Source organism: Herpailurus yagouaroundi, unplaced genomic scaffold (assembly GCF_014898765.1).
Source record: "Herpailurus yagouaroundi ecotype Mexico unplaced genomic scaffold, PumYag 355, whole genome shotgun sequence".
Classification (NCBI taxonomy): Eukaryota; Metazoa; Chordata; class Mammalia; order Carnivora; family Felidae; genus Herpailurus; species Herpailurus yagouaroundi.
Window position 1 is genome coordinate 7511953 of NW_024412572.1, and position 27254 is coordinate 7539206.

Consider the following 27254-nt stretch of genomic DNA (forward strand, 5'->3'; position numbering starts at 1 on the left):
AAAAAGAAAAAGTAATGGTATATTGTAAAATAGTATGTATATTTGAAACAGTAATGGCATATTGTAAAAAAAAAAAAGCAGACAGAACAAAATGATTTGTTAAACAAATAGTTGGCCGATTTTTAGTCCAATTTGAATTCTCACTTGAGACCATAAGTTCTTCTCTGTGTACCAAGCACAGTTTTGAGTATTTTCCAATAATTACTCTGTGTACATATACAGTTATAGTTTTATAACTTCTGGGAACATTATCTGCATTGTCTTGTATACTGCTTTTTTTTATTTACAAATAGATTTTGGCAATCTTTCCTAGATATTATATACATTGTTTTATTTTTCTTAATGATTGCTTAGCATTCTTTTGTTTGAGTGTATAATAACATAACCTGTATCTTCCTCCAGCACTCATTTAATGTGTTTATTTAAAATATGTTAATTCATAACTTTCCTCTCCTTAGAGTCAACTCAGTATCCAGAAAATCCATCCTCCCAAGAAGAAGGGACAGAAAGAAACATCTCTTTGTAAGAAAGGCTTGATTGTCCCATGAACCAGACAGCAGAAAACCGATTGGGGTGCAGCAGGACTCCAGAGCCAGATATAAGGCTCAGAAAAGGGCACCAACTTGATGGTACAAGGAAAAGTGATAATGACAACCACCAAGGAAATTTGGAGCCTATTTTAGAGGCATCTGTTCTTTCTTCGTATCATAAAAAAGTAAGTTAAAGGGGGAAGGATGGTAAGTAAAACAAAGTTTATGGGAATGTGGTTGGAAGGAGGATATTAAAAAAAATGTATGGGACATTGCTGGAGAGAGGATGGGGTTTTGAAAAGGAATCTTGAGCATATTTGTTTTTGTTTTTGTTCAAGATGATTTGAAGTCCCATTTTTATTATTATTTTTTTTTCCAATGTTTATTTATTTTTGGGACAGAGAGAGACAGAGCATGAACGGGGGAGGGGCAGAGAGAGAGGGAGACACAGAATCGGAAACAGGCTCCAGGCTCTGAGCCATCAGCCCAGAGCCCGACGCGGGGCTCGAACTCACGGACTGCGAGATCGTGACCTGGCTGAAGTCGGACGCTTAACCGACTGCGCCACCCAGGCGCCCCTGAAGTCCCATTTTTAAATTGGCTAGGTATTCTTTGATTTTACAATCCTTTTCTGCTGACACTTAAAATCATACTTTATCTGCTTTATTTTGTTTGAGAAGGGAAATGGGTTTTTGTAGTTACTATTTAGTCTTTATAATTCAACTTTATTTTATTATTTATTTTTTAATTTTTAAAAATGTTTTATTTATTTTTGAGAGAAAGACAGAGAGCAAGCAGATGAGGGGTAGAGAGAGAGAGGGAGACACAGAATCCGAAGCAGGCTCTAAGCCCTGAGCTGTCAGCACAGAGCCCTACGTGGGGCTTGAACCCATGACCATGAGAGCATGACCTGAGCCGAAGTTGGTTGCTTAACCGACTGAGCCACCCAGACACCCATAAACTGTATTTTAGTTACGACATTATCATTTATAATTTTGGAGAAATTCTAACTCAGTGCTGGAACTGCTTCTCCAAATATGGTTTTTCTCCAGTGCATACCTTGGGAGTCATTAGAATTCTGGGAACAGAAGGTAGGTTTTAATCTTTCCTTTTACTTCCCAGAGAAAAGAGCAGCTTTTAAATTATTTAAGCACATCTACCTAGAGAGCAAAGGCATAAGTGTTTGTGAACAGCATCAGAAAGTCCTTATTATAGGGGCACCTGGCTAGCTCAGTTGGTTGACCATCTGATTTCAGCTCAGGTCACGATCTCACAGTTTGTGAGTTTGAGCCCTGCATTAGGCTCTCTGCTCTCAGTGCAGAGCCTACTTCCAATCCTCTGTCTCCCTTTCTCTCTGTCCTTCCCCTGCTCATGCTCTCTCTCCCTCAAGAATAAATAACTATTAAAAAATATAGTAAAATATTTGTATACTATAAGCCCTTATTATAGATATTTAGCTATATGCTTTGTAACTTTGAATCACGTAGCATGTGTTCAGTGTTGTGGCTCTAGTACAATGTTTCTAAAACTAGGTTGTGTCCATTAGTGGTTTGTGAAATTTTGGTACTGTACGCTGTGTTTAAAATATTAAGCAGCAAAATAGAACAAAGAGGTGCATATATGTAGTAATGTTCATTTAAACTATGTTATTTGATGAAATTGTTTAGTTTTATATAGATATGTATACAGATATGAAAAATACATACATGTGAGTTGTAGCTAAAAACATTTTGAAAGCCTCTACTCCAAATTGCATCTGTACCGTCCTAAGACATACATTGGTTGTGTGGGTAATAGTGGTGTTGGTTTGAACTCCAGAGGGTTGTCTTGTCCTTTCAGGTCTTTTATAAGAATTTCATCAGAGCATTGTAGCAGTATAGGTACAGAATAGGAAATTTAAAGTATTTCTTCTGTTCTTGGTAACACTTTCTTTATAAGTCAGCTTTATCTTCTTGGCTAGGTTGTACTATGGTGAAGGATTATTTGCATGCATGTGGGTGTATATACCCATACATACACAGGACAGATTAGTAGGATTAAAAAAAAAAAGCTGTTTGCCTATACTACATATGATACAATTTGGCTTTTAAGCCAGCATTATTATTTTTTTTTTTAAAGTTGACCAGATAATCTGGGTCAAGAACTTGTATCAACACTTAAGACCTTGCCTTCTTGCTGCATTTTACTGTAATAAGTACTAGCAACTAAGACTTCCCTATCCAAGCTGAGCCAGCTGTTTTCCTCATTTGCTGCTAAGGCCTAAGCAATGTTACTAAGCTTGGATGAGTGACTGGGGTTTTCTTTTTTTTTTTTTTTTTCTTTTTATTATAGTGAGCACAATATGAAATCTACCCTCTTAACACATTTTTTAAGTGTATGGTACATTATTGCTAACTATATGCACATTAGATCTCTAGAACTTTTTCATCTTACATGACTGAAACTCTATAGCCATTGAATAGCAACTCCCCATTTTTCTCTGCCCTTGCTAGCCCTTGGCAACCACTATTCTGCTTTCTGCTTTTATGAGTTTGACCACTTTAGACACCTTGTATAAGTGGAATCATACAGTATCTTGCTTTCTATTACTGGCTTATTTCATTTAGCATCATATCCTCAAAGTTTGTGCATGTTGTAACATGTGATGAGGCTTCTTTCTTTTTTTTTTTTTTAATGTTTTTATTTATTTTTGAGACAGAGACAGAGCATGAGCAGGGGAGGGGCAGAGAGAGGGGCAGATACAGAATCTGAAGCAGGCTCCAGGCTCTGAACTGTCAGCACAGAGCCTGATGCAGGGCTCAAACTCACAGAGTATGAGATCATGACCTGAGCTGAAGTCGGACATTCAACCAACTGAGCCACCCAGGTGCCCCGAGGCTTCTTTCTTAAGGCTAAATAATATTCCATTGTAGGTATATACCACATTGCTTTTATCCATCCATCCACTGATTGACATTTAGGTTTTTTTCCATGTCTTGGCTATTGTGAATAATGCTACCAATAATGTTTTCAGTTCTTTTGCGTAAATACCCAGAAGTAGGATTACTGGGTCATAAGAGTTCTATTTTACTTTTTTTTGAGGAACTTCCATACTGTTTTCCATAGGAGCTGCATCATTTTACATTCCTGTCAATAGAGCACAAAGGGTCTAATTTTTCCATATCCTCGCCAACACCTACTATTTTCTTTTTTGATAATGGCTATCATAACAGATGTGATGTGGAACATCATTGTAGTTTTGTGATAGGTTTCTTTGATGTTAGTGATGTTGAGCATCCTTTTCATATACCAGTATGTGTCTTTGAAGAAATGTCTGTTCACATACTTTGCCCATTTTTTTAAGCCAGTATAAAGTGATTGAGGCCCCCTACCCCCTGTTGAGTTACATGTATTTTAGATATTAACTCCTTATCAGATATATGGTTTGCAGGTATTTTCTCCTATTCTGTAGGTTATCTTTTCATTCTGTTGATTTTTCTGTTGTTGCCATGTAGTAGCTTTTTAGTGTGACATTCTCCAAATTGTCTAATTCTTGCTTTTATTATTTGTGCTTTTGGTGTCATACCCAAGAAATCATTGCCAAGACCAATATTATGAAACTATTTCTCTATATTTTCTTCAAGGAAATTTGTAGTTTCAGGTCTTACATTTAAGTTTTTTTTGAGTTAAGTCATTTTGAATTGTTTTTTTTTTATGTTATGTAAGATAAGGGTCCGGTTTTACTCTTTTGCATGTAGGTAATCCAGTTTTCCAGCACCATTTATTGAAGAGATTGTATAGTCTCTTTCCTATTATATAGTGTTGCTGTTCTTGCTGAAGATCATTTGACTACATATGCATGAATCTATTTCTGGACTCTTGATTCTGTTCTCTTGGTTTATATATATGTCTGTCTTTATGCCAGTACCGTACTATTTTGATTACTGTACTTTTGTAGTATGTTTTGAAGGAAGTGGGATATTTCCAGCTTTGCTCTTTCTCAAGACTGTTTTGACTTTTGAGGCCCTTTGTCATCCCATATGAATTTCAGGACTTTTTTTTTTTTAATGATTGAGGTTATCTTAAAGAAAGTGGAAATGTAATAAACAGAATTGGAAGAGGGTTGACTAGTTTACTGAACACAGGGTCAGAAGACCTATCATTTAGCCTTATAAAATAGGCAAGTTATTTAATTTCCCTGGATTTATTTTTTGTCATATATAATAGGATAATAGTTGATGCCTGTTTTCATTTCCAGTTGTGATAGAATTCTACATTTTTATCAAGTTGTCGATATTAAGAAATATTCTCAAGGGTTTCTAGAATGTACACATTGAACTATTCCTTTTTTTTTTTTTTTTTTTAAGATTTTATGTTTAATCTCTACACCCAGTGTGGGTGGGACTCAAACTTACAACTCCAAGATCAAGAGTTACAGGCTCTACCAACTGAGCTAGCCAGGTGCCCCACATCGAACTATTCTGGAATATACCCATAACTAATTTAAAGAACTGATGGTGATAAGTAGTACCTCTGGCAGTTTCTAAAAGTGATTATGTAACTGAATGCTTAGTAAAGGCTGGTTGAAAGTGAGGGAAGAGGAAAGGAGGAAATATGTATAGGGCATTTCGAATAATAGGAGTAGTGTGTTCAGCGCCTTGAATCTGAAAAAATCTTGGCATATTTAAGAAGTGTGGTCAGTGGATAATGGGGAGGATGGTAAGAGATGAGGAAAAAATGTAGTAGGACCTTTGTAGACCATGATATGGAGAAAGTACATTGGAGGCTATTGGAAAGTTTTAAGCAAGGGAGTGATAGAATCTTATTTACGTTCTGAAAAGATCACTTTTTGGCTCTGATGTGAAGACAGATTTTGGGGGCTGTTGGTGGGGAGAGAAACTTGGGGATGAGTCAGAAGGCTGCTACAGAAATTCATGAGAGTAGCTTATTCTGGGTTGATGGTGATTGTTGGTTGGCAGGAAGTGGATACATTTGAACTATGCCTTGGGGATAGAGTTGACAGTTTGCTGGTAGATTGGATGTGATGGGTTAAGGGAGAAGAGAAGGAAATGACAAGAATGAGTCTGGGGTATGATGTGAATATTTAGATTGCTGGGGTAAGAATCTGTATTTTGAGATGGGAAGAACTAGAGGGTAAGTTTAGAGGTGAAGTAGGTATAAATGGGAGGATCAAGTTTGCTTTTGGCTGTGTTAAATATGAAACGCAGGGACTCATTCAGTTGAGCATCTGACTCTTGATTTCGGCTCAGGTCACGATCTCACCTGCTTTGGGCTCCGTGCTGGAGCCTGCTTGGGATTCTCTCTCTCCCTCTCTCTCTGCCCCTCCTCTGCTCATATTCTCTTTCTCTCAAAATAAATAAACTTACAAAAAAATAGGAAGTGTATGTGAGACATCTTACTGGCTGTGTCTAGAAGATAGTTGGGTAGGAGTGTGGCATTCCTAAGGTGGCCTAGGCTTGAAGTAATTATTTAGGAAGTAGCTGCAGTGTAGCTGATATTTAAAACTGTTGAAATGGTTAAGGTTACTTAAGAGTCCTAAGATCTAGCTTCAAGAATACCAACATTCACAGGGCATTTCAAAGAGAGAAAGCAAGTAGAGGAAGGAAGCTAAAGACAACAAGCCTATAAGGTAGGAGGAAACTCAGGAAAGTGTAATATCACAAAAATTAAGAAAAGTGTTTCAAGAAGGAGGGAAGGGAGCAGCGATTGGTTTATTTCTACTGCTGCTAAAGAAATCATGGACAAAAAGGATAGGCTAGTGACCACTGGTTCCAGCAACATGGTGGTCATTGGTGAACTTAAGAGCTGTTTTGGTGGAGGAGTGGGAACAGAAGCCAGACCTTGGAGTAGGTCAGATTGTGAATAGCAGGTGATGAGTATTCAGTGGCATATACTAAGCAGTCCTTTCTCTGTTATGTAAAAAAACATGTGAGCTTTTTTTCCAAGTGTGTTTCCTGTGTGCTGAAATTATTTTAAACTTTCTGGTTTCCCATATAGAATAATAATAAAATTACATAAAGCCTTTAATTTTTTGCTTATTCTTTTTATAAATGAGTACATTTTAGTCTGCTGATGGCAAACGTGTAGATACGAGTATTTATTTTTTGGTGTTTTTTTGACTATAAAAGGAATACTAAGACTAATTTGGAGGACACAGGCCTACTATATTCCAACTCTCTAGATTTGTGAACACTTTTTCCTGGATTCTGTGTACTTGGTAGTTATACTATGCTTATCTTTGTGGTATTTATTTTTTTATTTTTTAGGTATTTATTTATTTTGGGGAGAGCACAGGCCAAGGAGGGGCAGAGAGAGGGGGTCAGAGGATCCAAAGTGGGCTTTGCACTGATAGGCTGAGAGCAGCGAGCCTGATACGGGGTTCAAACTCATAAACTGAGATCATGACCTGAGCTGAAGTTGGACGCTCAACTAACTGAGCCATCTTTGTGGTATTTAAATATTGAAATGTGAATTGAGAATTTTAAAACAACTGTCTTCAGTGCAGACAGATGTTCTGATAAGTTTTTTATCTCTGAAAAGATTCATAATATGTATATTGAATAATGTTAAAGAAAAGCAAAAGATTCTGTGTGTGTACGTGTGTGTGTGTAGAGAAAGAGAGGGAGGGAGAGGGAACAACTTATAACGTCCTATACACTGAAATTCAGAGTTATGTAAGTATTTTAATGTTTGTGTACTCAAAAAAGTACATCCCTGTGTTAGTCTGCTTTTGCTGCAGAAACTAAATACTCCAGAAGTTTAGTGATTTTACAACAATACAAACATACATGAGGGCAGTAGGTAAAATGTTACTAGTCTGTGTTGCCGGTCTGTTGCAGGTCAGCTCTGTGAATCCATTCTGGGACCCAGGTTGAAGGACGCTGGTTGGCACATGTTCTTGTGGCAGATTGCAAAAGTCCCAGAGAACAAACCAAATTGCATTTGCATTCAAAGTTCCTGCTCATATATGATGTGTGTTACATTTACTTATGTTCCGTTGGCCAAAGCAGTCATGTAGCTAGGTCCAATGACAATGGGGTGGGATTATATTCCTCTGAGGGGAAGGAGTAAGTGAATAATAGAGAACTTTAATATATGATCTGCCACAGTTTCTAAAGGAAAAAGGCATTCCCTATCCCAGTATCTTTATATAGGTTATCATACTTCATATAATAAGTTTTCAGTGTTGCACCACATGCTGGAGATAATTTTCTTGTACCACAGAATATTGGAATGACAATTGGAAGATCTAGGTTCTTCTATTTATCGAACTCCTAATTATGACTTTGCAGAATTTTTCAGTGCATCAGTTTCTTTGGAAAACAGCAAAATAACATTGTGTATATCTTCTATATGCATGTTATATGAATAGTGTGAAGATTTGTGAAAATTCTTTTAGTTTTTAGATTTGATGCTTGCTTTGCTATACCACTTTGTTGCCCTAAATTCAAATAATGAGCATTGGGTTAAAAAAAACAAAAAAAACTTAGTTGTGTAAATATCCAGAGGTTTCTTCAGATGATGTAAAAGAGTGTGTACAGTTGAATTGACTATGATATGTTGAGCCTCTTTGATAAGTTGAGCCTTTGTGTGTTATAGATGAGAAAACTGAGATGGTGTAAGCCCAAGTGACCATTCCAGTGGTTTACAATTTGGGGCAGTTGTGACTCCCAGGAAATATTTTGCAGTGTCTGGAGTCATTTTTGGTTGTCAAAACTAGCGAATTTATGCTACTAGCATCTTGTGGGTAGAGGCCAGGGATGCTACTAAACATCCTACAATGCATAGACAGCCTCCACAGCAAAGAATCACCTAGCCAAGTACGTAAGTGCCAAGGTTGAGAAACCTAACCTATGTTCTGGCTACTTTGGTAGCACATTGTTGCATTAGCATATCTAGAAATATTATAGTTTTATTAATGGAAGTATTGTAGGAATACATTTTTCAGATCCAGGTCTGTTTTTTTGCAAACCTCCAAGAGATTTTCATCAAATCATAATCCATGTGAATGATCCATGTTAAGTTGTGCTGTGTACAGCCTAGAGGGTAGAATATGGTGGCCCTGTCTGGACCAGCTGCCTTTCTAAGTGCTAGGAATATGGTGATGGGTCAGAGCCACAATTTTCCCCTGCATGGTGCCAGTGCAGAGGTAGGGAAGACATGGGCAATAAATCCGTGAAACACATAAATGAATAAGATAATTACAAACAGTGATAAGTGCTACAAGGAGAAAAGTATGCTAAGGTAATGAGGTGAGGTGATTTAAAAGAATTAGTTTTTATTAAGATTTTATTTTTTTAGAGTAGTTTTTAGGTTCACAGAAAAATTGAGGGGAAAATATAGAGATTTCCTGCCGTCTCCCTGCCTGCACATATACATAGCTTCCCTCACTGTCACCATCCCCAACCAGAGTGCTACCTTTGTTAAAGTTGATGAGCCTATATTGACAAATTGTAATTACCCAAGGTTTACTCTTGACATTGTATATATTATGGATTTGGACAAATGTATAATGATATGTATATATCCATCATTATGATATTATACAGAATAGTTTCAGTGCCCTAAAAATCCTCTGTGCTCTACCTACTCCCTCCACCACCCCCAGCAATTCTTTAGATATAGTTAAGGAAAGCATGTTTGAAGTGAAGCCTGAATGATAAGGAACCAGCAAAGACCTTAGGGGAAGAGTATTTCCAGATAGAAGAAACAAGCTAGTACAGAGGTCCTTTCCTCCCTCTGCTTCTGCTGTTTCCTCCTATCTCCTCCTCCTCGGCCGCCCCCCCCCCCCAGGACTGAAAGACCAGTGCAATTAGAGCATGAGGAGCAAGAAGGAAGAGTGAAATGAGGTCACTAGGCCAGAGAGGGACCAGGATTCTATAGGTGTATAGAAAAAGCTTAGATTTTATTTTAATAAAATCCACCAGAAAGTAGGCAGCCTTTGGGGTGTTTAAACAGGGGATAGGGATTGGTGATTTTATTTATTTGTTTATTGTTGAGAGAGAGAGAGACAGTATGAGCAGGGGAGGGACAGAGAGAGGGAGACACAGAATCCAGAGCAGGCTCCAGGCTCTGAGCTGTCAGCACAGAGTCTGGCGTGGGGCTCGAACCCACAAATGTTAGATCACGACCTGAGCCGAAGTCAGACGCTTAATCAACTGAGCCACCCAGGTGTCCCGGGATTGATGATTTTAAAAAGATGACTCACTGTGGAGAATGAATTGTGAAAAGACAGAATGGAAGGACAGGAGCCTATAGAACATTCCAGGTGAGAATATATTCCAGTATTCCATGTTAGCTTGAAACAGGGTGATAGTAGCAGCAGAAATGGAAGTGGATAGATTCTGAATATATTTTGGAGGTCAAGTCAGCAGGACTTTCTGGTGGGTTTGATGTGGACAGTGAGGAAAAGAGGGGAATCAAGGATGATTATTGGATATTTTAACTCAGCAAAAACTGGGTGGGATTGGTAAAGTGAGCAGGTTTAAAAAGGGGAATCAAGGGGTGCCTGGTTGGCTCAGTCAGAAGAGCGTGTGACTCTCAGTCCTTGGGGTTGTGAATTTGAGCCCCACGCTGGGTGTGGAGGTTACATTAAAATAAATAAATAAAAAACTTTTTGAAAGTGGGGGAGGAATCAAGACTTTTGTTTTAGAATGTGAGACTTGAGATTCTCTTTAGTCATCTTAGAGATAATTGAATAGTCAGTAGCTGTATCACTGTATGATTTTTAATGTACCACTGTTTCTTAATTATATTTATTTTTTTAAATTATTATTATTTTCGTAACTATATTTAAAACTGATACATGTTCTTATTGAAGCTAAGGAATTGTAAAACTAGAAGGTATTTCAGACTAGCCAATTTGACTGAGATTAAGAATGGCAACAAAATTCTGTTTATAATATTAATTATGAGACAGTAAAATGTTTTTAGAGTTGAATTTATCCATCCTGTCCTTTTGCGTCAGATTCACAGTGGTTATCTGTTTCTCATTATACTATGTATATTTGTTTATCATCTTCATTTGATAGAGTGGTATCTTCTAAATACAATGTTTGTGCTCTTTGTTTCACTAACAGATAATTAAGTGAATGTGATTTTTTTTCATCCTTATGAATGAACTCATTCTGTTGCCTTGAAAACCTGTATTTCATTTTCCTTTACTCTAAGTTAACCCAGAAGCCAATAGCCTGAACAAAACCATTTCTTTCTTCCTATCTGTTGTAACAGATTTTCTGTGAGGAATCATGGAGTTGAGAGAATCAGATCCATAGATTGTGGAATGTTACAGTCTCTTTTGAAGCCATCTTGTTTACCTTCCTCAATTTACTAATGAGGAAATTGTGTCTTTTTGTTCCTTTGCCCTTTATATATTATTTCGCTTTGGTGTAGAAGTTCTTTGCTGAAAAAAAGAAGGTAGTTTCTGAAAAAAACCAGTCCATCTGTAGATACTACCTACTTGGGAGATAGTTTTGATAGAAAACTTAGTGGATCATTTAAGCAATGAAAAGTTTTCTGCTGTGCTAGTTCTCCCTTGGCCCTTCCTCTTCATTCATTGCTCTATATACAGCACTGTTCCTTGCTGCTAATTTCAGGGTTATTAGTATAGAATAATCATGGGAATTAGAAAAGAAGGAAGGTAGAATTACAGAAAACTGTAATTTTGAGACTGGAATTAAACACAAAATATTAACTTAATATCTTCAAGGGACTTAATGATTTCCATACACTGATTTTTTGTTTGTTTTTGAAGGAAGGACTAATTTCTTGAAATTTCCAGTTTTGAAGTATGTGAACTGTTAGCAGATGGAGAGTATCCTTCTAAATTATGATAGTGCCCTAAATTTGTATGTAGCACTTTCACAAACATCTAATTTGCTTCTCAAGATTGCCCTCTGAAATAGGAAGAACAGATATGATCTCTTTTAAAAAGTGGATAAAAGATTTAGAAAGTTTAAGAGTAATTTGTCTAAGGTCACATGTATACGAGAGCATGTGCTAATTAATTAGTCCTCTGCACTCTCGTCTGAACAAAGCTGCCTTTATAAAAATTGGCAGCAGGTTGACTTCATATTTCTCAATTCCAAACTCTGCCTGAGTATTTATGTTGAACCCAGAGGTTAGATTCAACTATTGGTATTTGTATTTTGACAGAATTGTTGCATACACCTTATTTTTTGTCAGGTCAGGACAATTTTGCCTCTCAGATGCATTCTAACCTTTCAATGGATTTTTTGCTTACTTTGAAATTAAATAAACCTAACGTTATCATGGTGCGGTCTTCCACATTTCTGATAATTTTGCATTATTTTCTTTGTCTATATGTTCCCTCTTTTAAAGATGTACAACTTAAATAGATTGCATAGGCTTTTAAAAAATGTGGCAGTTTCCATTAGACTGTCTAGGTACATTAAATGCCAATTGTGCATAAGAATAAAAATGTCATAGAAAAGATAACAGGAGTGTCTTTTTTTTTTTTTTTTAAATAAAAAGTGTGGGGCGCCTGGGTGGCGCAGTCGGTTAAGCGTCCGACTTCAGCCAGGTCACGATCTCGCGGTCCGTGAGTTCGAGCCCCGCATCAGGCTCTGGGCTGATGGCTCAGAGCCTGGAGCCTGTTTCCGATTCTGTGTCTCCCTCTCTCTCTGCCCCTCCCCCGTTCATGCTCTGTCTCTCTCTGTCCCAAAAATAAATAAATGTTGAAAAAAAATAAAATAAAATAAAATAAAAAGTGAAATTCTGAATTTATAAAAAAAAAAATGGGTTAAAGGTAGTTGTAATCCATTACAGAGTGATATGTCTTTATGTTCAAGTGTATATCAACAGGTTCCTTTAAGTCAGTGAATCTGTTAGGAATGCTTATCTGATCGCCTATGGCCCTTTAAGGAAAATAAACACAAATGCCAGGATTTAATTCTAACCTACTAAATCAGCATATTTGGGTCCTGGATGAATGTAGTTTTTAAAAGCTTCACAAGTGATTAAGATGCTCACTTCTGTTTAAAAACTAGTGCCTAAAGTTATAGTTCTGTTTTACTTAAAATGTACTAAAAACTTCTTAGAAACATGATTTACAAAAAGACAAATCTATACATGTTCTCCGAGGAATATTTGGGAAATCAAGTTGAATTTATTTGCTGTTTGTTAAAGGAAAATGTCACACTTACTCACAGTTGACTCTTAAAAAATATTGAAATAATTCATATATAAATAACATCCTAAAGTGTATAATTCAAAAGTTTCAGTATATTCACAGAATTGTGCAACCATCACAACAATCTAATCTAGAACATTTTTATCATCTCTAAAAGAAACCTCTTAGCCATTAGCTGTCATACCCTGTTCCCACACCCCAAGCCTAGACAGCTAATTTCCAGTTTACTTTCTGTCTCCATGGATTTTCCTGTTCTGAACTTTTTATATAATGGAATCACACAATGTGTGGTGTTTTATGACCAGCTCTTTTACTTAGCATAATGTTTTCAAGATTCATTTATGTTGTTTGCATATTAGAACTTCATTCTCTTTTATGGCTGAGTAATATTCCATTGTATGGACATATTATACTTTATTGAGTATATTGATATGAACATTCATGTAGAAGTTTTTGTGTGCACATAAGATTTCATTTCTCTTGGGTATAGACACAGGAGTGATTTTTCACTGGGCCATGTGTTAACTCTGTTTAACATTTTGAGGAACTGCCAGATTGTTTTCTATAGCAACTGTACCATTTTACATCCTTACTAGCAATGTTTGAGGGTTCCATTTTTTTCCATGTCCTGCCCAGCACTTATTTTTATCTGCCTTTTTGAATATAGCCATCCTAGTGGGTGTGAAGTGGCATCTCATTGTGGTCACAGTTGACTCTTGAGTTTTTATCAGGAGACCTTCCTAGGTTAGCTGTGGCTGAAGATTTTAATTATTTAACCTCTTTGAAGACTTTGGAAGTAGAAACCGAATTCCAATCTATTACAAAACTCAGGTTGTATCTGTTCAACTTTTAATGATCATTTCTTTTCACTTATACTGTCACTACTTTAAGCTTCTGTCATCTCCCATCTGGAATATTGGAATATTGGGCTAGATCTTCTAACAGGGCTTTCTGTTTTGTTTGTTCTTGTCCAGTGTATTCTTCACACAGTTGCAAAGGAGAATGCTTTCATTTATTTGTTTGTTTGAGAGAGTGTGAGCAGGGGAGAGGGGCAGAGGGAAGGAGAGAGAGAGAATCTTAAGCAGGTTCCATGCCCAGTGCAGAGCCCAATGTGGGGCTCGATCCCACAACCCTGAGATCATGACCTGAGCTGAAATCAAGAGTTGCACACTCATCTGACTGAACCACCCAGGCACCTCTAAGAGAACTCTTAAAAATGCAGTTTATTAGCCATTTCCATTTTTAGAAAATCATTTGCTTCTCATTGCACTTAGGACAAAAACCCCACTCTTTTCCATAATCTTCAGGACTCTGATGATCTCACCTCTGCCTAAGTTTATTTCACAGTGTTCTCCTCCTTGGTCAGTGAGCCTTAACCACACTGGCCTTATTTCAGTTCCTTAAACAGGCTAGGCTCTTTCCAGCTTGAGAGTCTTCAAACATGGCTGTTTTCTTTGCCTGGGGTGTTTGTAGATCCACACCTCTGGCTAATTGCTGCTTATTCTTTAGTATTCAGGTTAAGTATTATTTCCTTAGAGAAACCTTTCACAAATTCTGTATTCCCTAATTTATTCTATTTCATCTTTCCCATTCTTATCTTTAATCCTAACTTTTATATTTCATCACAGTACATATCACAGCTTGTAATTATGTATTTCTATCATTAGATAGATGTTTAGTAATTATTTTGGCTTGTAGACTGTGTTCCATAGTGGAAAGAATCTTGCCTTTTGCTCACCCCATCCTCAGATCCTAGACCAGTCTTTTTGATCCATGGTAGGCATATAACATATAGGTGAATGAGTTTATCAGTAGCTAATATAGTATTCTAGGTCTAAATTGTCTCAAGTAGTTTCCATAAAGAGATGTATAGAAAGAGAATATTGGGGTATGCTATTTTGATGATCAGGGAAAATTAGTTAACACACTTATTTAATCTTTGATAAAATAAGTGCATTCTTATTATTTATCAGAAGAATGATAGCTCATATTTATTGAGCCTATGCAATGTATGAGGCAACTTTCTAAGCTCTCTTGCACATATCATCTCATTCATTCCTAGAGGAGCCTTATAGAGTAGGTATTAATAGTATCTGTTTTACAGGTGATGGAACTGAGGTTCCATTGAATTTATGTGAGTTAATACACAGGGACTCTTATTGGAGGATCATATACTTCACGGGGGCTGGAGTTTTTCTTTTCACTGGTTTATTGTCAAAAGTGTGATTTGGCAGTTTGCTTATTTGCCTTTAATACATTTTCAAGGACACTGTTTTCATAGATGGTCAAAATTGTGGGAAAAGAGACTGACAAGTGGTAGTGATCCATTGTAATTGTAGAATTGACTCTTAGCATCAAATGAAATATCTGTGTGCACAGTTACATTCATTTCCCTGTTTATGGGAGTCCTTTATTTGAGGGAATGGAGAGGTTAATCTGCTTGATTCCTTAAGAAGCAAAATGGTTTAAGAAAGAGGACTGTACTGGAAATCAAATACAGTTGACCCTTAAACAATACGGGTTTAGGGACGTCTGGGTGACTCAGTTGATTAAGCGTCCCTTTGTTGATTTTGGTTCATGTCATGATCTCCCCATTCATGAGATCAAGCCCCACATCAGGCTCTGCACTGATAGTGCTGAGCCTGCTTGGGATTCTCGCTCTCCCTCTTACTCTGGCCCTCCCCTGTGCTTGCACTCTCTCTCCCTCAAAATAAATAAGTAAATGTTAAAAAAAAAAAAAGAAAAGAAAAACAATACAGATTTAAACTGTGTGGGTCCACTTATATAGAGATTTTTGATCTATGTAGTACTAGTACTATAAATGTATATATATTCTCTTTTTAAATAACTCTTTAGCCTACTTCATTGTAAGAATACAGTATGTAACATACAATATATGTGTTAGTCAAATGTTTATGTTATTTTTAAGGCTTTTGATCCATAGTAGACTGTTAGTAGTTAAGTTTTGAGGAGTCAGAAGTTATACAGGATTTTTGACTACATGGGAGGTCAGTGCCTCATCCCCGGTTGTACTTTAAAATTAAAATCTCTGCAATAGGAATCTAGTTTTCACAAACTCCCTCACATGATTCTGGGGCACACTTAAAATTTGAGAACAAGCGATTATAGCCTTTTCCTTTTCATGATACATATGTATAGTTCTAGACTGATGGAACTTCAGCAGAATAAACCTTGGCCCAGAGTAACTAAATGTGTCCTTTTCTGTAAATGGAGTATCTTTTAACATGTACTTTGTCTCGCAGTGTTGTAGTGAGCATAGGACCTGTAAAGCAGTGAGAACAATGCCTGGTACATGGAAAGTACTTACAAATGTTGGATACGGTACATCACTGGAGGCCTGTATTTGTGTCAGAAAGAAAAGATTTGCTTAAGTTTCACCTTAAAAAGGAAGATTGCCCAATCCAAAGAACAGGACATAATCTTTTGGATATTGTTCTTATTAGACTTTGTAATCATCTTTAAAAAAATTGACTTTGTTATGTTTTCACTAACCTGAACATGTCTGTGTTCTTTTTTTTTTTTTTGTAATTGTTTTATGTTTATTTTTGAGAGAGAGACAGAGAGAGAGAGAGAGAGAGCGAGAGCGAGCGAGCACAAGCAGGGGAGGGGCAGAGAGAGGGAGACACAGAATCCGAAACAGGCTCTAGTCTCTGAGCTGTCAGCACAGAGCTCGACGTGGGGCTCAAACTCATGAACCATGAGATCATGAACCAAGCCAAAGTCGGACACTTAACAGACTGAGCCACCCAGGCGCCCTGAACATGTCTATGTTCTATGTTCAGCACCTAAATAGTCTGGGAATATTGTATTTGCTCAGTAAGTAAGGAAAAAAATGAATGAATGATTGAACCTGCGTTTTAGTCCTGGTCTGCTGCCAGCCAGTTGTGTGGTTTTTGCCAATTTTATTTCTTTGGGCCTCATTTTCTTAATATTGAAATAAAGTTGTTGGAACTAGGTGATATCTAAAGTTTCCTCAACCCCCCTGTAGTTTTAACTCTTGTTAGAGGATAAAACTTGAATGAGGGTCATAATTAGTTTTTCATAGATTGACCTAATTAGGTATCTTTGCTTAAATAGCCCTACTTAATAGCTACTTTTATCACTTTTACCAAATTTGGTTTTATTTAGTGAAGCCATTTCTGTGCTTCAGTAGATAATCTCAAAGGAAGCAGTTCGGTAAAAGGGAAAAAAAAACCCCAAAACCCAGAGTTTTGAGTTCAGAGAGACCTGGATTTGAATGTCTAATCCCTTCTGCATCATTTCCCAAATTTTTTGAGAAAGAAAAAACAAAAAAAAACCTTATTGAAGTATATAATATGCATACGGAAAAGTGGATATGTCATAAGTGAATAGTTCAGTAAATTTTTATAAACTGGACACTACTTGTGTAACCAGTATCCCTAGAGGCCCCCTTAATACCTTCCCTCCATCATAGTGATGCCTGCCTATCCCTTTCCCAGAGGTAACTATTATCTTGACTTCTAATGTATAGATTAGTTTTGCCTGTCTTTGTACTTTATGTCATCTGAACCATTCAATATGTACTCTTGTATCTGGCTTCTTTCATTCAGTATTATGTACATTAAATTCATTTGTACTTTGTGTAGCTATAGTTTGTTCATTTTTACTTTTCTATCTATAGCTTTTCTTTGTGTGACTATAACACCTTTATTCTATTATTAAAGGCTAGTTGGGTTGTTTCAAGTTTCAGGCTATTATAAATAGTATTTCTGTGAATATTCTAGTACTTCTGGTGAACATATAGAAACATTTCTGTTAGCTGTATACTTAGGAATGGACTTGCTGGTTCAAGAATAACCCCTTTCCTTCTTTAAACATCAGAAACATTTAACAGACCCCCACATGATGGCCATATTTGTAATACTAGTTTAAAAAATGCATGATAGGGGCGCCTGGGTGGCGCAGTCGGTTAAGCGTCCGACTTCAGCCAGGTCACGATCTCGCGGTCCGTGAGTTCGAGCCCCGCGTCGGGCTCTGGGCTGATGACTCAGAGCCTGGAGCCTGTTTCCGATTCTGTGTCTCCCTCTCTCTCTGCCCCTCCCCCGTTCATGCTCTGTCTCTCTCTGTCCCAAAAAAATAAATAAATGTTGAAAAAAAAAATTAAAAAAAAATGCATGATAGAAATTGACAAGGAATTTAATTCATCTATGTAAGATAATGTCATTAGGTTGGGAATCAAGGTATCACTTAGGGCTGTGTAACTTCCCTTAGATTGCATTTCTTTATGTACCACACTTGGTCTGGATTTCCATATCATAAAATGGGGATGGAAATACTCATCCCAGAAGGTTGTTGAGGATTTGATTACTTAATTTGTGAAAGCACTTAGTACAGTGTCTGGGATGCGGTTAGTACACAATAAGTAACAGTTCTGTTTTGCTGTCCTTCCTTTGTAATAATGCTCAAGTAGTTGCAATAGATTGTGGTAAACACATCCTGAATTTACTCTTCTATCTCAGCCACCTCAACTTCAGTAGTCTTTTCACAAAAGTGATTTCTAAATCTGTCATCTTAGTACTGACCTCTGTATTGGACCTTTAACTGCTTCAAACTGAACTAATTTAGCCTGCTTCCCCACAACCCCAACCCTACCCCCTACCTCGTAAGCTTTTCCTTCTGACACACTACTGTTTCCTATTAAATAGTCCCACCTGGGGCACCTGGTTAAGGTGCTTAATCAGTTAAGCATCTGATTGTTGATTTCTGCTCAGATCATGATCTCACGGTTCGTTGAGATCCCCTCTTCCCCCCACCCCATATGCCCCCTCTTTCTCTCTCTCTCTCTCTCTCACTCTAACATAAACTGCTTCAAACTAATAAAAAAAAAAAAAAAAAAAAAAAAAAAAAAAAAAAAAGTCCCAACTTTCTTCCAAGTACCTAAACTTGGTTCCTGGAATATCAGAATGGAGGGAATACCAAGAGTCATTTAGTTTTAGTAAATATACATGCATTAATTGGGGCGCCTGGGTGGCTCAGTCGGTTAAGCGTCCAACTTCGGCTCAGGTCATGATCTCACCGTTTGTGGGGGCTGTGTGCTGACAGCTCAGAGCCTGGAGCCTGCTTCAGATTCTGTGTCTCTCTCTCTCTCTGCCCCTCCCCTGCTTGTTCGTTCTGTCTGTCTCTCGCTGTCTCTCAAAAATAAGCAAACATTAAAAAAATTTTTTACAAAGATGCATCAATTTTCTGCAGATGTTTCTGGGTTTTTTTTTTTTTTTAAGTATGTATTAGCACTCTTGGAATACAAAGATAAGACATAGTGTCTGCCTTTAAGCAGCTGACACTCTAGTCAGAAGGACAGACAAGTATATTGATACATTTATGCTAAGTGCTATGTGATTGTGGAGTGTACTATGGGAGCAACTCTAATTTCAACTGGGCATCTAGGGAGGTAAAATTTGAGTTTCAGAGTTAACTAAGAGAAAAGCCTAAGGACATTCTGGACAGAAGGAACAGCAGATGTGAAGACACAGAAGTAAATAGCATGATGCTTTTAGGGAATAGTACCAATAATAGCTAACATGTATCGAGTATGTACTGGTGTACACTGGTGTCTAAACCTGTTAAATGTTCAGCATAGCTAGAATGAAGGGTCAAAGGTACAAGGCAGTGGAGGGTTTGGTAGTAAGTAAGCCTAGACGATTGAGGCCTAAAATGCAGATCTCTAGAGTCCTGGTGCAATATTTTTTATCATCCAAAATTCTTTTTGAAATGTATAATATGGTGTATTGGTTGAAATGAATAGGCCATTTCTTCCAGGCCTCTGACTCTAAAACCTGGACTCTTTTAACTGTATTTGTTGAAGTATATAGTTAAGCATTTTGTAAACTTCCTTAGACAAAAAAAAAAAAAAAAAAAAAAATCACAAAAGAGACATTTGAAACCAGGTTGCTCTGAACTTTAGTTTTGTGTTTGTTCCCCCTCCCCTCCCCCCTCGCCGTGCTCCCAGGTCTCTGAATTTTCAAGGTATTAAGTCAGATAAAGAGAACAGCCTTTATGGTTGTCCTACTTTTCCTCTGCTCCAGATTCTTACACGTTTTCCAGGGCTTGGTTCAGATATTACTTTTCTAGAAAACTTCCCAGCAGTGCCAAAGTTAAATATTTTTCTATTTGTATCAGACCTTTTTCATACAGTTCATACTGTTCACTAGTTCCTTGCTGTATTTACTTACATGCATGGCTTCTCCACTAGGTTGTGATACTAAGTTTAATGTTTTCAGTACCTAGCCCATCATCATAATAGTAAGGACCATCATTTATTTCTTGCCTTCTGAGTCCTGGGCCCTGTGATAGTTTCTTTTTATTTATTATCTTTGATCCTGAAAACTTCTGTATTGTAGGTACAATATTGTTAAAATCATCTCACAGGTAAGGGAACTGATGCTTTAGTTAAATATAATCTTGTCAAAGATGATATAATTTATCAGTAGTCACTGTTTATCTGACTTCAGACTCACTCTTAATCCATTATGGCAAGCCACCTTTTCCTAAAAAAATATTTGACTAAATGTATAAACAGTGTTCTTGTACACTAGTTGGTATTTGACTTAGACCATACATCTTGCATTCTGAATGTACTTGTTTTCTTTCAATAAACATGTATTAGCTTTGCTGAAGATGTGAACCTGTTTCTTCCCCAGCAACAGGGTCATTATTCCTCTTCCCTCCCCATGATTGGGAAGTTGAACCATTCATCTCTGTTTTCTGTATATGGGTATAGTGGTGAGTACCTATGGAGAAAGGTCACCTTATCCTCATTTCTTTCTTATCTAAGTCTATAATTTAAGATTAAGTGCGTAAAATGACTTTAGTTTGCCGGGGAGGCTGGCTTACCTTTTCCTATCAGTAGTCTTCTGTGGATCCAAATGCAGTATTAGCCTGATACTCAAAACTAACTGGTTGTAAGTAATCCCATTGATATGTCAGACAGGTCTACAACTTTTAATAGGATTTTACTTATGATAGTACAGGAAACATTTAACTATAGTTCTACTTTATGTGCTCATCTGTAGTTTCATTAGAAACTGCTGGCATAATTTATTTGTGAGAAAGTCCAGACTGAATCTTTGTTTCTGTTACTCTTTGTGAAGAATTAAATACATGTTGAACATGTATAAATATTTGAGCTGTTTTACATTTTATATATAAATTTATATTTTATACTTTAAAATCAGTCTGCCAATCATTTTAAACTATTATCTATTTTCAGTTTTCATATAATTGATTAAAAACATTTTTTTATTATTTATTTTTGAGAGAGAGTGGGAGCGAGAAAGGAGCACAGAGAGGGAGACACAGAATCTGAAGCAGGTTCCAGGCTCTGAGCTGTCAGCACAGAGTCTGACTCACTCAGGGCTTGAACTCAAAAGCCGAGAGATCATGACCTGAGCTGAAGTCAGACGCTTAACCGACAGAGCACCTGGGTGCCCTGTATTTGATGTTTTAATGAAGTTTATCATTTTAATCTTATGTTTTATTAGGCACAATCCTTTAACAATTTTTATTGAAAAAATTTTAAAGCATTAATTAATTAATTGAGGCCACCATGAAGTATATAACATATTACAGAGAACTGTTCTCGGGGCCATGGGAAAGAAGACCACAAAGACACTTAAAGTTTTGTTTAGGAAATGATACACTAAAAAAGTAAAATCCAGTCAAACACGAAATAAAACAGTATAAGTCAATGAGACGAGCTGTAAATCAGATATTATATTCGTTGTCAAATGAGAGCTGCAGCCTTCAAGTGTTAGAGAAGTTCAGAAAGGGAGGCAGTTGCTATGGATTAGGGCATATACATTCTCTGGTGAAAACTGCTTCTTGATTGAGGGGGATTTGAAAAAGTCTTAAATATTACAGTGGTTTGTAGCCCTCCGAAGAGCCATAGCACATAAACATGCAGTATATCTAGGTTAATAAAATTTTCTGGGAATGGGAGAAGCAAACTAAAAGTGCCTTGGGGGAAAGTGGCAATCATGAGAAACTGGGCACCGAAGGACAGACAATAAGTTTTAGGTAAGTAATGAAGAGAGGGTGTTTTATAAGTAAGAATTTTAGAGAAGCAGAGTCAAGATAGATTTCTTGGAGAAGATAATTTTTTAACAGTTGAGATTGGGTATGTAACATGTCTTACATGCGTCTTAATACTAAGCCCCTAGTTATCTTGAAGAGTAAAGAGTAGGAAAATAAAATCTTGGGATTTCATTTTAAACATGTCCAAATTCAAGTGTTGTGGTAGATTACCTATTGTGCCTACATGTTCATCCTTTACCAGTTTTCTGACTGGACTGGAGGTAGAAGGTCATTTCATTTCTTCATGCAGGTATGTTAGCAGTACTATGTATCTAGCAGACTTATTAGATATGGAGTTACCGTTCTCTTGTGCTTTCATTTATTCACTAAGTTGTAGAATATCAGAATTTTAGAGAATAGGGAAAACTGTAGAGATTGTTTAGTTTTAAACTCCTCTTTTAGATTAGAAATGAGGAACTTGAGGCTCAGAAAGGTTGAGAGACCTATATAAAGTTCCATGGATATTAGTGGCAAAACCAGACTTAGGTCTTCTGACTTCTGGTCAGTTGCCCTTCTCACAGTGTCCTTCTGTCTAGTAGAAGCTTCATCTGGAAACAGAAGTCTTAATTTTAGTGATTTATTTCTTAAGTCTAACCAGATTATCATTTCTTTCTTCATTTTGTCAAGAATGTAGAAAGGCAGTGGGTGGGGGGTTTTTACTTTTTCACTTTATTAGTCTTAACCTTAGGCAACTTATTTAACCTTTTTGCCTAATGTTCTTTATATGTTAAGTGGGGATAAGAAAACTTATCTAATGATAAAGTGGCTGTCAGGATTAAGTTAGATGGCCTTTATAAAGTCCTTTCTTTTATGCTTGGCATATCTTAAGAATTGAGTAAAATTTTTTTCTTTTTTTTCCCCTTTTTTCTCTCTAGAGCACTTAGCACATTGCATTACAATTATTTATTTTATATACACCAGGTGGGGTTCCTGGAGATTTTCCCCTCAGTAATTTATCAATTTTATAGTAATAATATGTGAACTGTGAATATATTCTTAAAACAAAAAATGAACCATTCAAGCTACCCCAGGAATTCGCTACTAAAACAAACATAGGAATGCTCTTGTATTTCATTTGTCTGTTAGAGAAGAATTAACTGTTGTTCATTTTTAATAGTCCTAATTCTATAATAAACTGACTTTACTTCCTATATTGTTACTTGTTTGAGGCTTTGCTTTGACCTTAAGAGAGAATTACTTCATTTATAATTTTTCAAAGAAAGTGTATTGATTCTTTCATTTGGCCCTGGTCTCTGTCCCTGACTGTTTCTTTGATTGCCTTACAGATCTCTGAGGAACATGAGTGCAATGATGAAGTTTCTCAGGAAGATGAGGGGTTTATGGGTATATCCCCTCTTTTACAAGCACATCATGCTATGGAAAGAATGGAAGAATTTGTTTGTAAGGTAAGATGACAGTTTCTTGTTATTCCTATGCTATATATTTAACCCTTCCCAAACAGAAACCTTTAAGGAGAGCTGCCTTTGGTTTACTCTGGGGATAATCTGTAGCAAAATGGAGACAGAAACAATATCATGACTTTAACCCTGTTTAAGACAAAATACATTTGTTTGCCTGCAGCAGCTATGATAAGGTGGTGATAAAACTAGAATATCCATCTATTAACAAGTGTTTCCTGATGTAAGTTAACAGAATAGATGTCTTGTTGATAGTTTAGATAAGACAGGATGAAAGTTGTGTGTGTGTGTGGGGGGGGGGGGGGTTGGAGATGATGCCTAGAGATACTGAAGTCCCGAGTGCCTTGAATCTCTTTTGTTATTTGACTGTGATAGCAAATGTGCTAATTTTGCTAAAGATTATTTGGCTAATCAAACTACTCTTTAGATAGAAATTTCCTGGTTTTCATGAACATCCAGGATTTCCAATTTAGCTGGCATGTTTTCAGTCTCTAAAGTTTTTCTTCTAACACATTATCTGATTCTTTAAGACCTATTGTGGGAATTTTTTTCCTTCTAAATCGGTAACTGGAATTGGGGGTGCTTTCTTAGAGAAAATAGTGACACTGGTAAATTTACATCTACTTGATAATCTGATCATTAGATAGGGCTCTGACAGATCTAAAGTCATAAGTCAATCTATGTTTGTATGTGTAAATAAATTCATTTGTTAAATATTTCTGGAGAACTCTTGATCATTTAGAGAGAAATTTTTGTGACTCTTAGCTTTTTCATGGGTTTCATGAAACCAAGACTTTTTATGCCTGTGGTCTTGGATCCTGAAAACTAAATTAGGTTTGCTTATCTTCACAGTGGTGGTAGAAATAATTGGGGCCAGTTGACTCTAGAATAGTATACTTTGGAGAAGAGGATGAGAAGAGGACATTATAGACACCCCTTCTAAGATGAAGGGATGGATGAAGAGTGGTGAGGGAGGGGTATAAATATTTATGGGTCTACTTAGAGCCTAGGAAATTTTAATGAGTGTTTGAAAATTGGTGAAGAAAAAACCAAGCAAAACCATAGCAAAAAGCCAAGCAAAACAATGCATTCTTTCTAGTGATTGCTGTCTTAGGAGAATGAATACAAAAGTATATAGAAGATACATTTTGTTTTTCAACAAGCAAATTTGATGGTAAATCTCTCAAAGTTGGATATTTAGTGTCTGGGCCATTAGGAATTTTTAATATTTATAGATCAGTGGGGTCCTATTCTCTTTTATTCTTTTTTATTCTCTTTTTCTGAACTAAGTAAAGAATAAAGCAAATAAAACTTACAGTGTAACAGCTAATGGGAGAATAACTAGGGCATTTGTTTGCTCCAAACTATGATTTACTGAAGAAAACTGAATGGAGCACAAAAATTATTACCATTCCCTTATCACCCTCTAGAGTTTGTCTGTGAGAGTGGTCTGAAGAGGCTCCCTGTGACATGACATTCTCCAGGCTTGCTTCACCTGCTGCCGTAGTGCACCTGAGTGTACTTGACACTAGAAAAAAGTTTTTTCTTGTATTGGAAGCAAGTAAACAGTAGTTAAAATGAAGTGTCCTGTGGCCTTGCTCGTATACTTACTATCCCTTTTGGAAAAGCTTTTCTTATAGGAATAGGGGAAATAAAATCATAAAATCTTTATTGAGTGTCCAAGTTTGATCATGGTCTCTTTTTTTCCCCAGCCTTCAATTAAGAATAAATGTTTTGTGCGTTAATGGTCTAATACGAATCCAGTGGACCATTGCTCAGATGTTTCTTATATGCAGTGCCTTTGTTCTGCTTATAAATGAATATGTATTTGCCTAAGCTGTGATCCTATCCTTTTTACGATGGAGAGGTAAAAGAGGATGCCTGTTTGGGTTGGCATTTGGATGGACTCCCAAGTTGAGAATTGAGGTTGCAGTGTCAGTTGAATATGACACTAATTTCAGTATAATTATGAAAGTATATCACCTTGGCTCAGTTTAGTCCGTTAGAATGTTTGTTTAGAAACAGTGGAGAAAAAAATTGATATTATATGCAAATGCAACTAGTAAGAAACAACATATTCTTTCTGACTGCAGAAAGTGTTCATTTTGACTGTGTGGGATAACACAATAGCACTTTTCATATGGTCACACAGAGCTGTTTGCATATTGTGAACTACGGAGCAGTTGTGAGGATTGATTTCTCTTTTTCTCTCCCTGTTAGAATATAAAATTCCCTCACAGTGAAACAGAGTAGCATCTTGTAAAGTTAACATTAACAGTAACTATCTTTTTTCAAGTAAAAATTAGATAAAAGAAATTCAGTATCTTGGAATGTTCTCTTTCTCTCCAGAAAGTCCTTATACCAGTAGACATTAAAAATCTAGATTAGTCTTTTGGCATTATTATTTTTTTACTGTATGTTATGAACAAGCATGGAATGGTCAGATTTGCACCCGTAAGTGCAGGCCTCACAGTTTGAGTTAGAAGGTGAGACAGGAAGTGGGGAGGCTAGAGACTGAGTGAGTTTCAATAGTGTTAAGAGGGCCACGTCTACTCTTAAATTGTTCTCATTTCCTTTGGAGTTACACGGAAGATCAGTTCTTTTATAAATGTATTTCAGTAAGAAGGATTAAGGATAGCAGAGAACAGGAAGATGTGGAACAAAAGTCATTTTGCGTAGTAGAGAGAGAGAGAGAGAGAGAAAGAGAGCGCCAAGTTTGTATAGCCTAGCCGTGTTATTTGTCACAAGAACCCTGGGGGATAAGGGTGGGGGTCATTGTCTGAACCTGAAGCCTGTAGGTCGACCACGTACCTGGCATTTTTCCTTGTATCCTTCTGGTTAGTAGAAATAAGTTAGTTCAGGATTAAGTGATCCTTGTGATGGGTGCTCTCTGGGCTGAGAGACATTAAAAGAAACAGTGCAGAGGTTGACAAACTTATTTTAAGGAAGAGTACCAAATTCCTGACCCTTTCCTGTTAGAGTCTTTGGGGGAGGGACAGTGAAGAAAAAGGGAGAAGGGGAGGTGGCAACGAGACTTGAAGGGCAGTGAAGGTTGAGTTTCTTTGCCATCTCTCCAGCATGATTGAGGGTGGATTAGTCACTAACTCTTCGGTAGGTAATAAATACCCTCTGGGGATGGTCAGGATTACATACCACCTGTGGGGTGGATGCTGGGGCTTGCTTTGGGTTATTTCATTTGATCCTTAGGAAGTAATCAAAGTATTGTTACCTTCATTTTATAAATGAGGAAACTGAAGCTTGGTGATTTTCTTTTTCTTTTTTTTTAAGTTTATTTTTGACAGAGACAGAGTGCGAGCATGAGCTGGGGAGGGGTAGAGAGAGAGAGAGAGGGAGACACAGAATCCAAAGCAGGCTCCAGGTTCTAAGCTGTCAGCACAGAGCGGGGCTCGAACTCACGAACTGTGAGATCATGACCTGGGCCGAAGTCAGACGCTTAACTGACTGAGCCACCCAGGCACCCCTTGGTGATTTTCTGATTAAAGCTTCTTCAACTAGTTAATAGCCGAGATCCAAAATTTTGACTACTGTGCTCTTTCTTCATCGTGTTTGTTGTGGTAGGAAGAGAAGGGAGAGGGAGAGATTTTAGCAGAAGACACAAAAGTGATTCTGATATGTTGTTGGGGTCCAGGAGCAAATGTTCAAGAAAGAAATCTTGAGACATCTTTGGTGCAAAAAAGGTGGTTTTATTAAAGCACGGGATAGGACCTGTGGGCCGAAAGAGCTGCATTGGGGTTATGAGTGACTGATTATATACTTTTAAGTTGGGAGGAGGTTAGGGATAGCATAAGTCTCTAAGGAATTTGGGAGCAAGATTTCCAGGACCTTGAGGGACTAGCTGCTATTAAGAAAAGATCATTTACTACTGTCTAGTAAAACCACTTGTCATGAGACCCTTCAGATGTATATCAGTGGGCCATACATATGCTTGGAGGGTGATTGCTAATATGTATCTTGCAGAGTGGGTAAAGATAAAGAAAGTTTCCAAAGGGATCTTCTTTTTTTTTTTTTTTTTTTTTTTGTTTG

At 37.0% G+C, this 27254-nt stretch overlaps 1 protein-coding gene across 4 annotated transcripts in view; it reads left to right on the forward strand.

The window, feature by feature from the left end:
- Positions 1–27254, forward strand: part of ADIPOR2 (adiponectin receptor 2) — an 81469-nt gene that overhangs the window by 42041 nt on the left and 12174 nt on the right. For all 4 annotated transcript variants that reach the window (XM_040463048.1, XM_040463047.1, XM_040463046.1 and 1 more), the window contains exons 2-3: positions 459–715; positions 23079–23198. In XM_040463048.1, the coding sequence (XP_040318982.1) occupies positions 545–715; positions 23079–23198 (291 nt within the window). In that variant the 5' untranslated portion in view covers positions 459–544. The remainder of the gene's footprint in view (positions 1–458; positions 716–23078; positions 23199–27254) is intronic.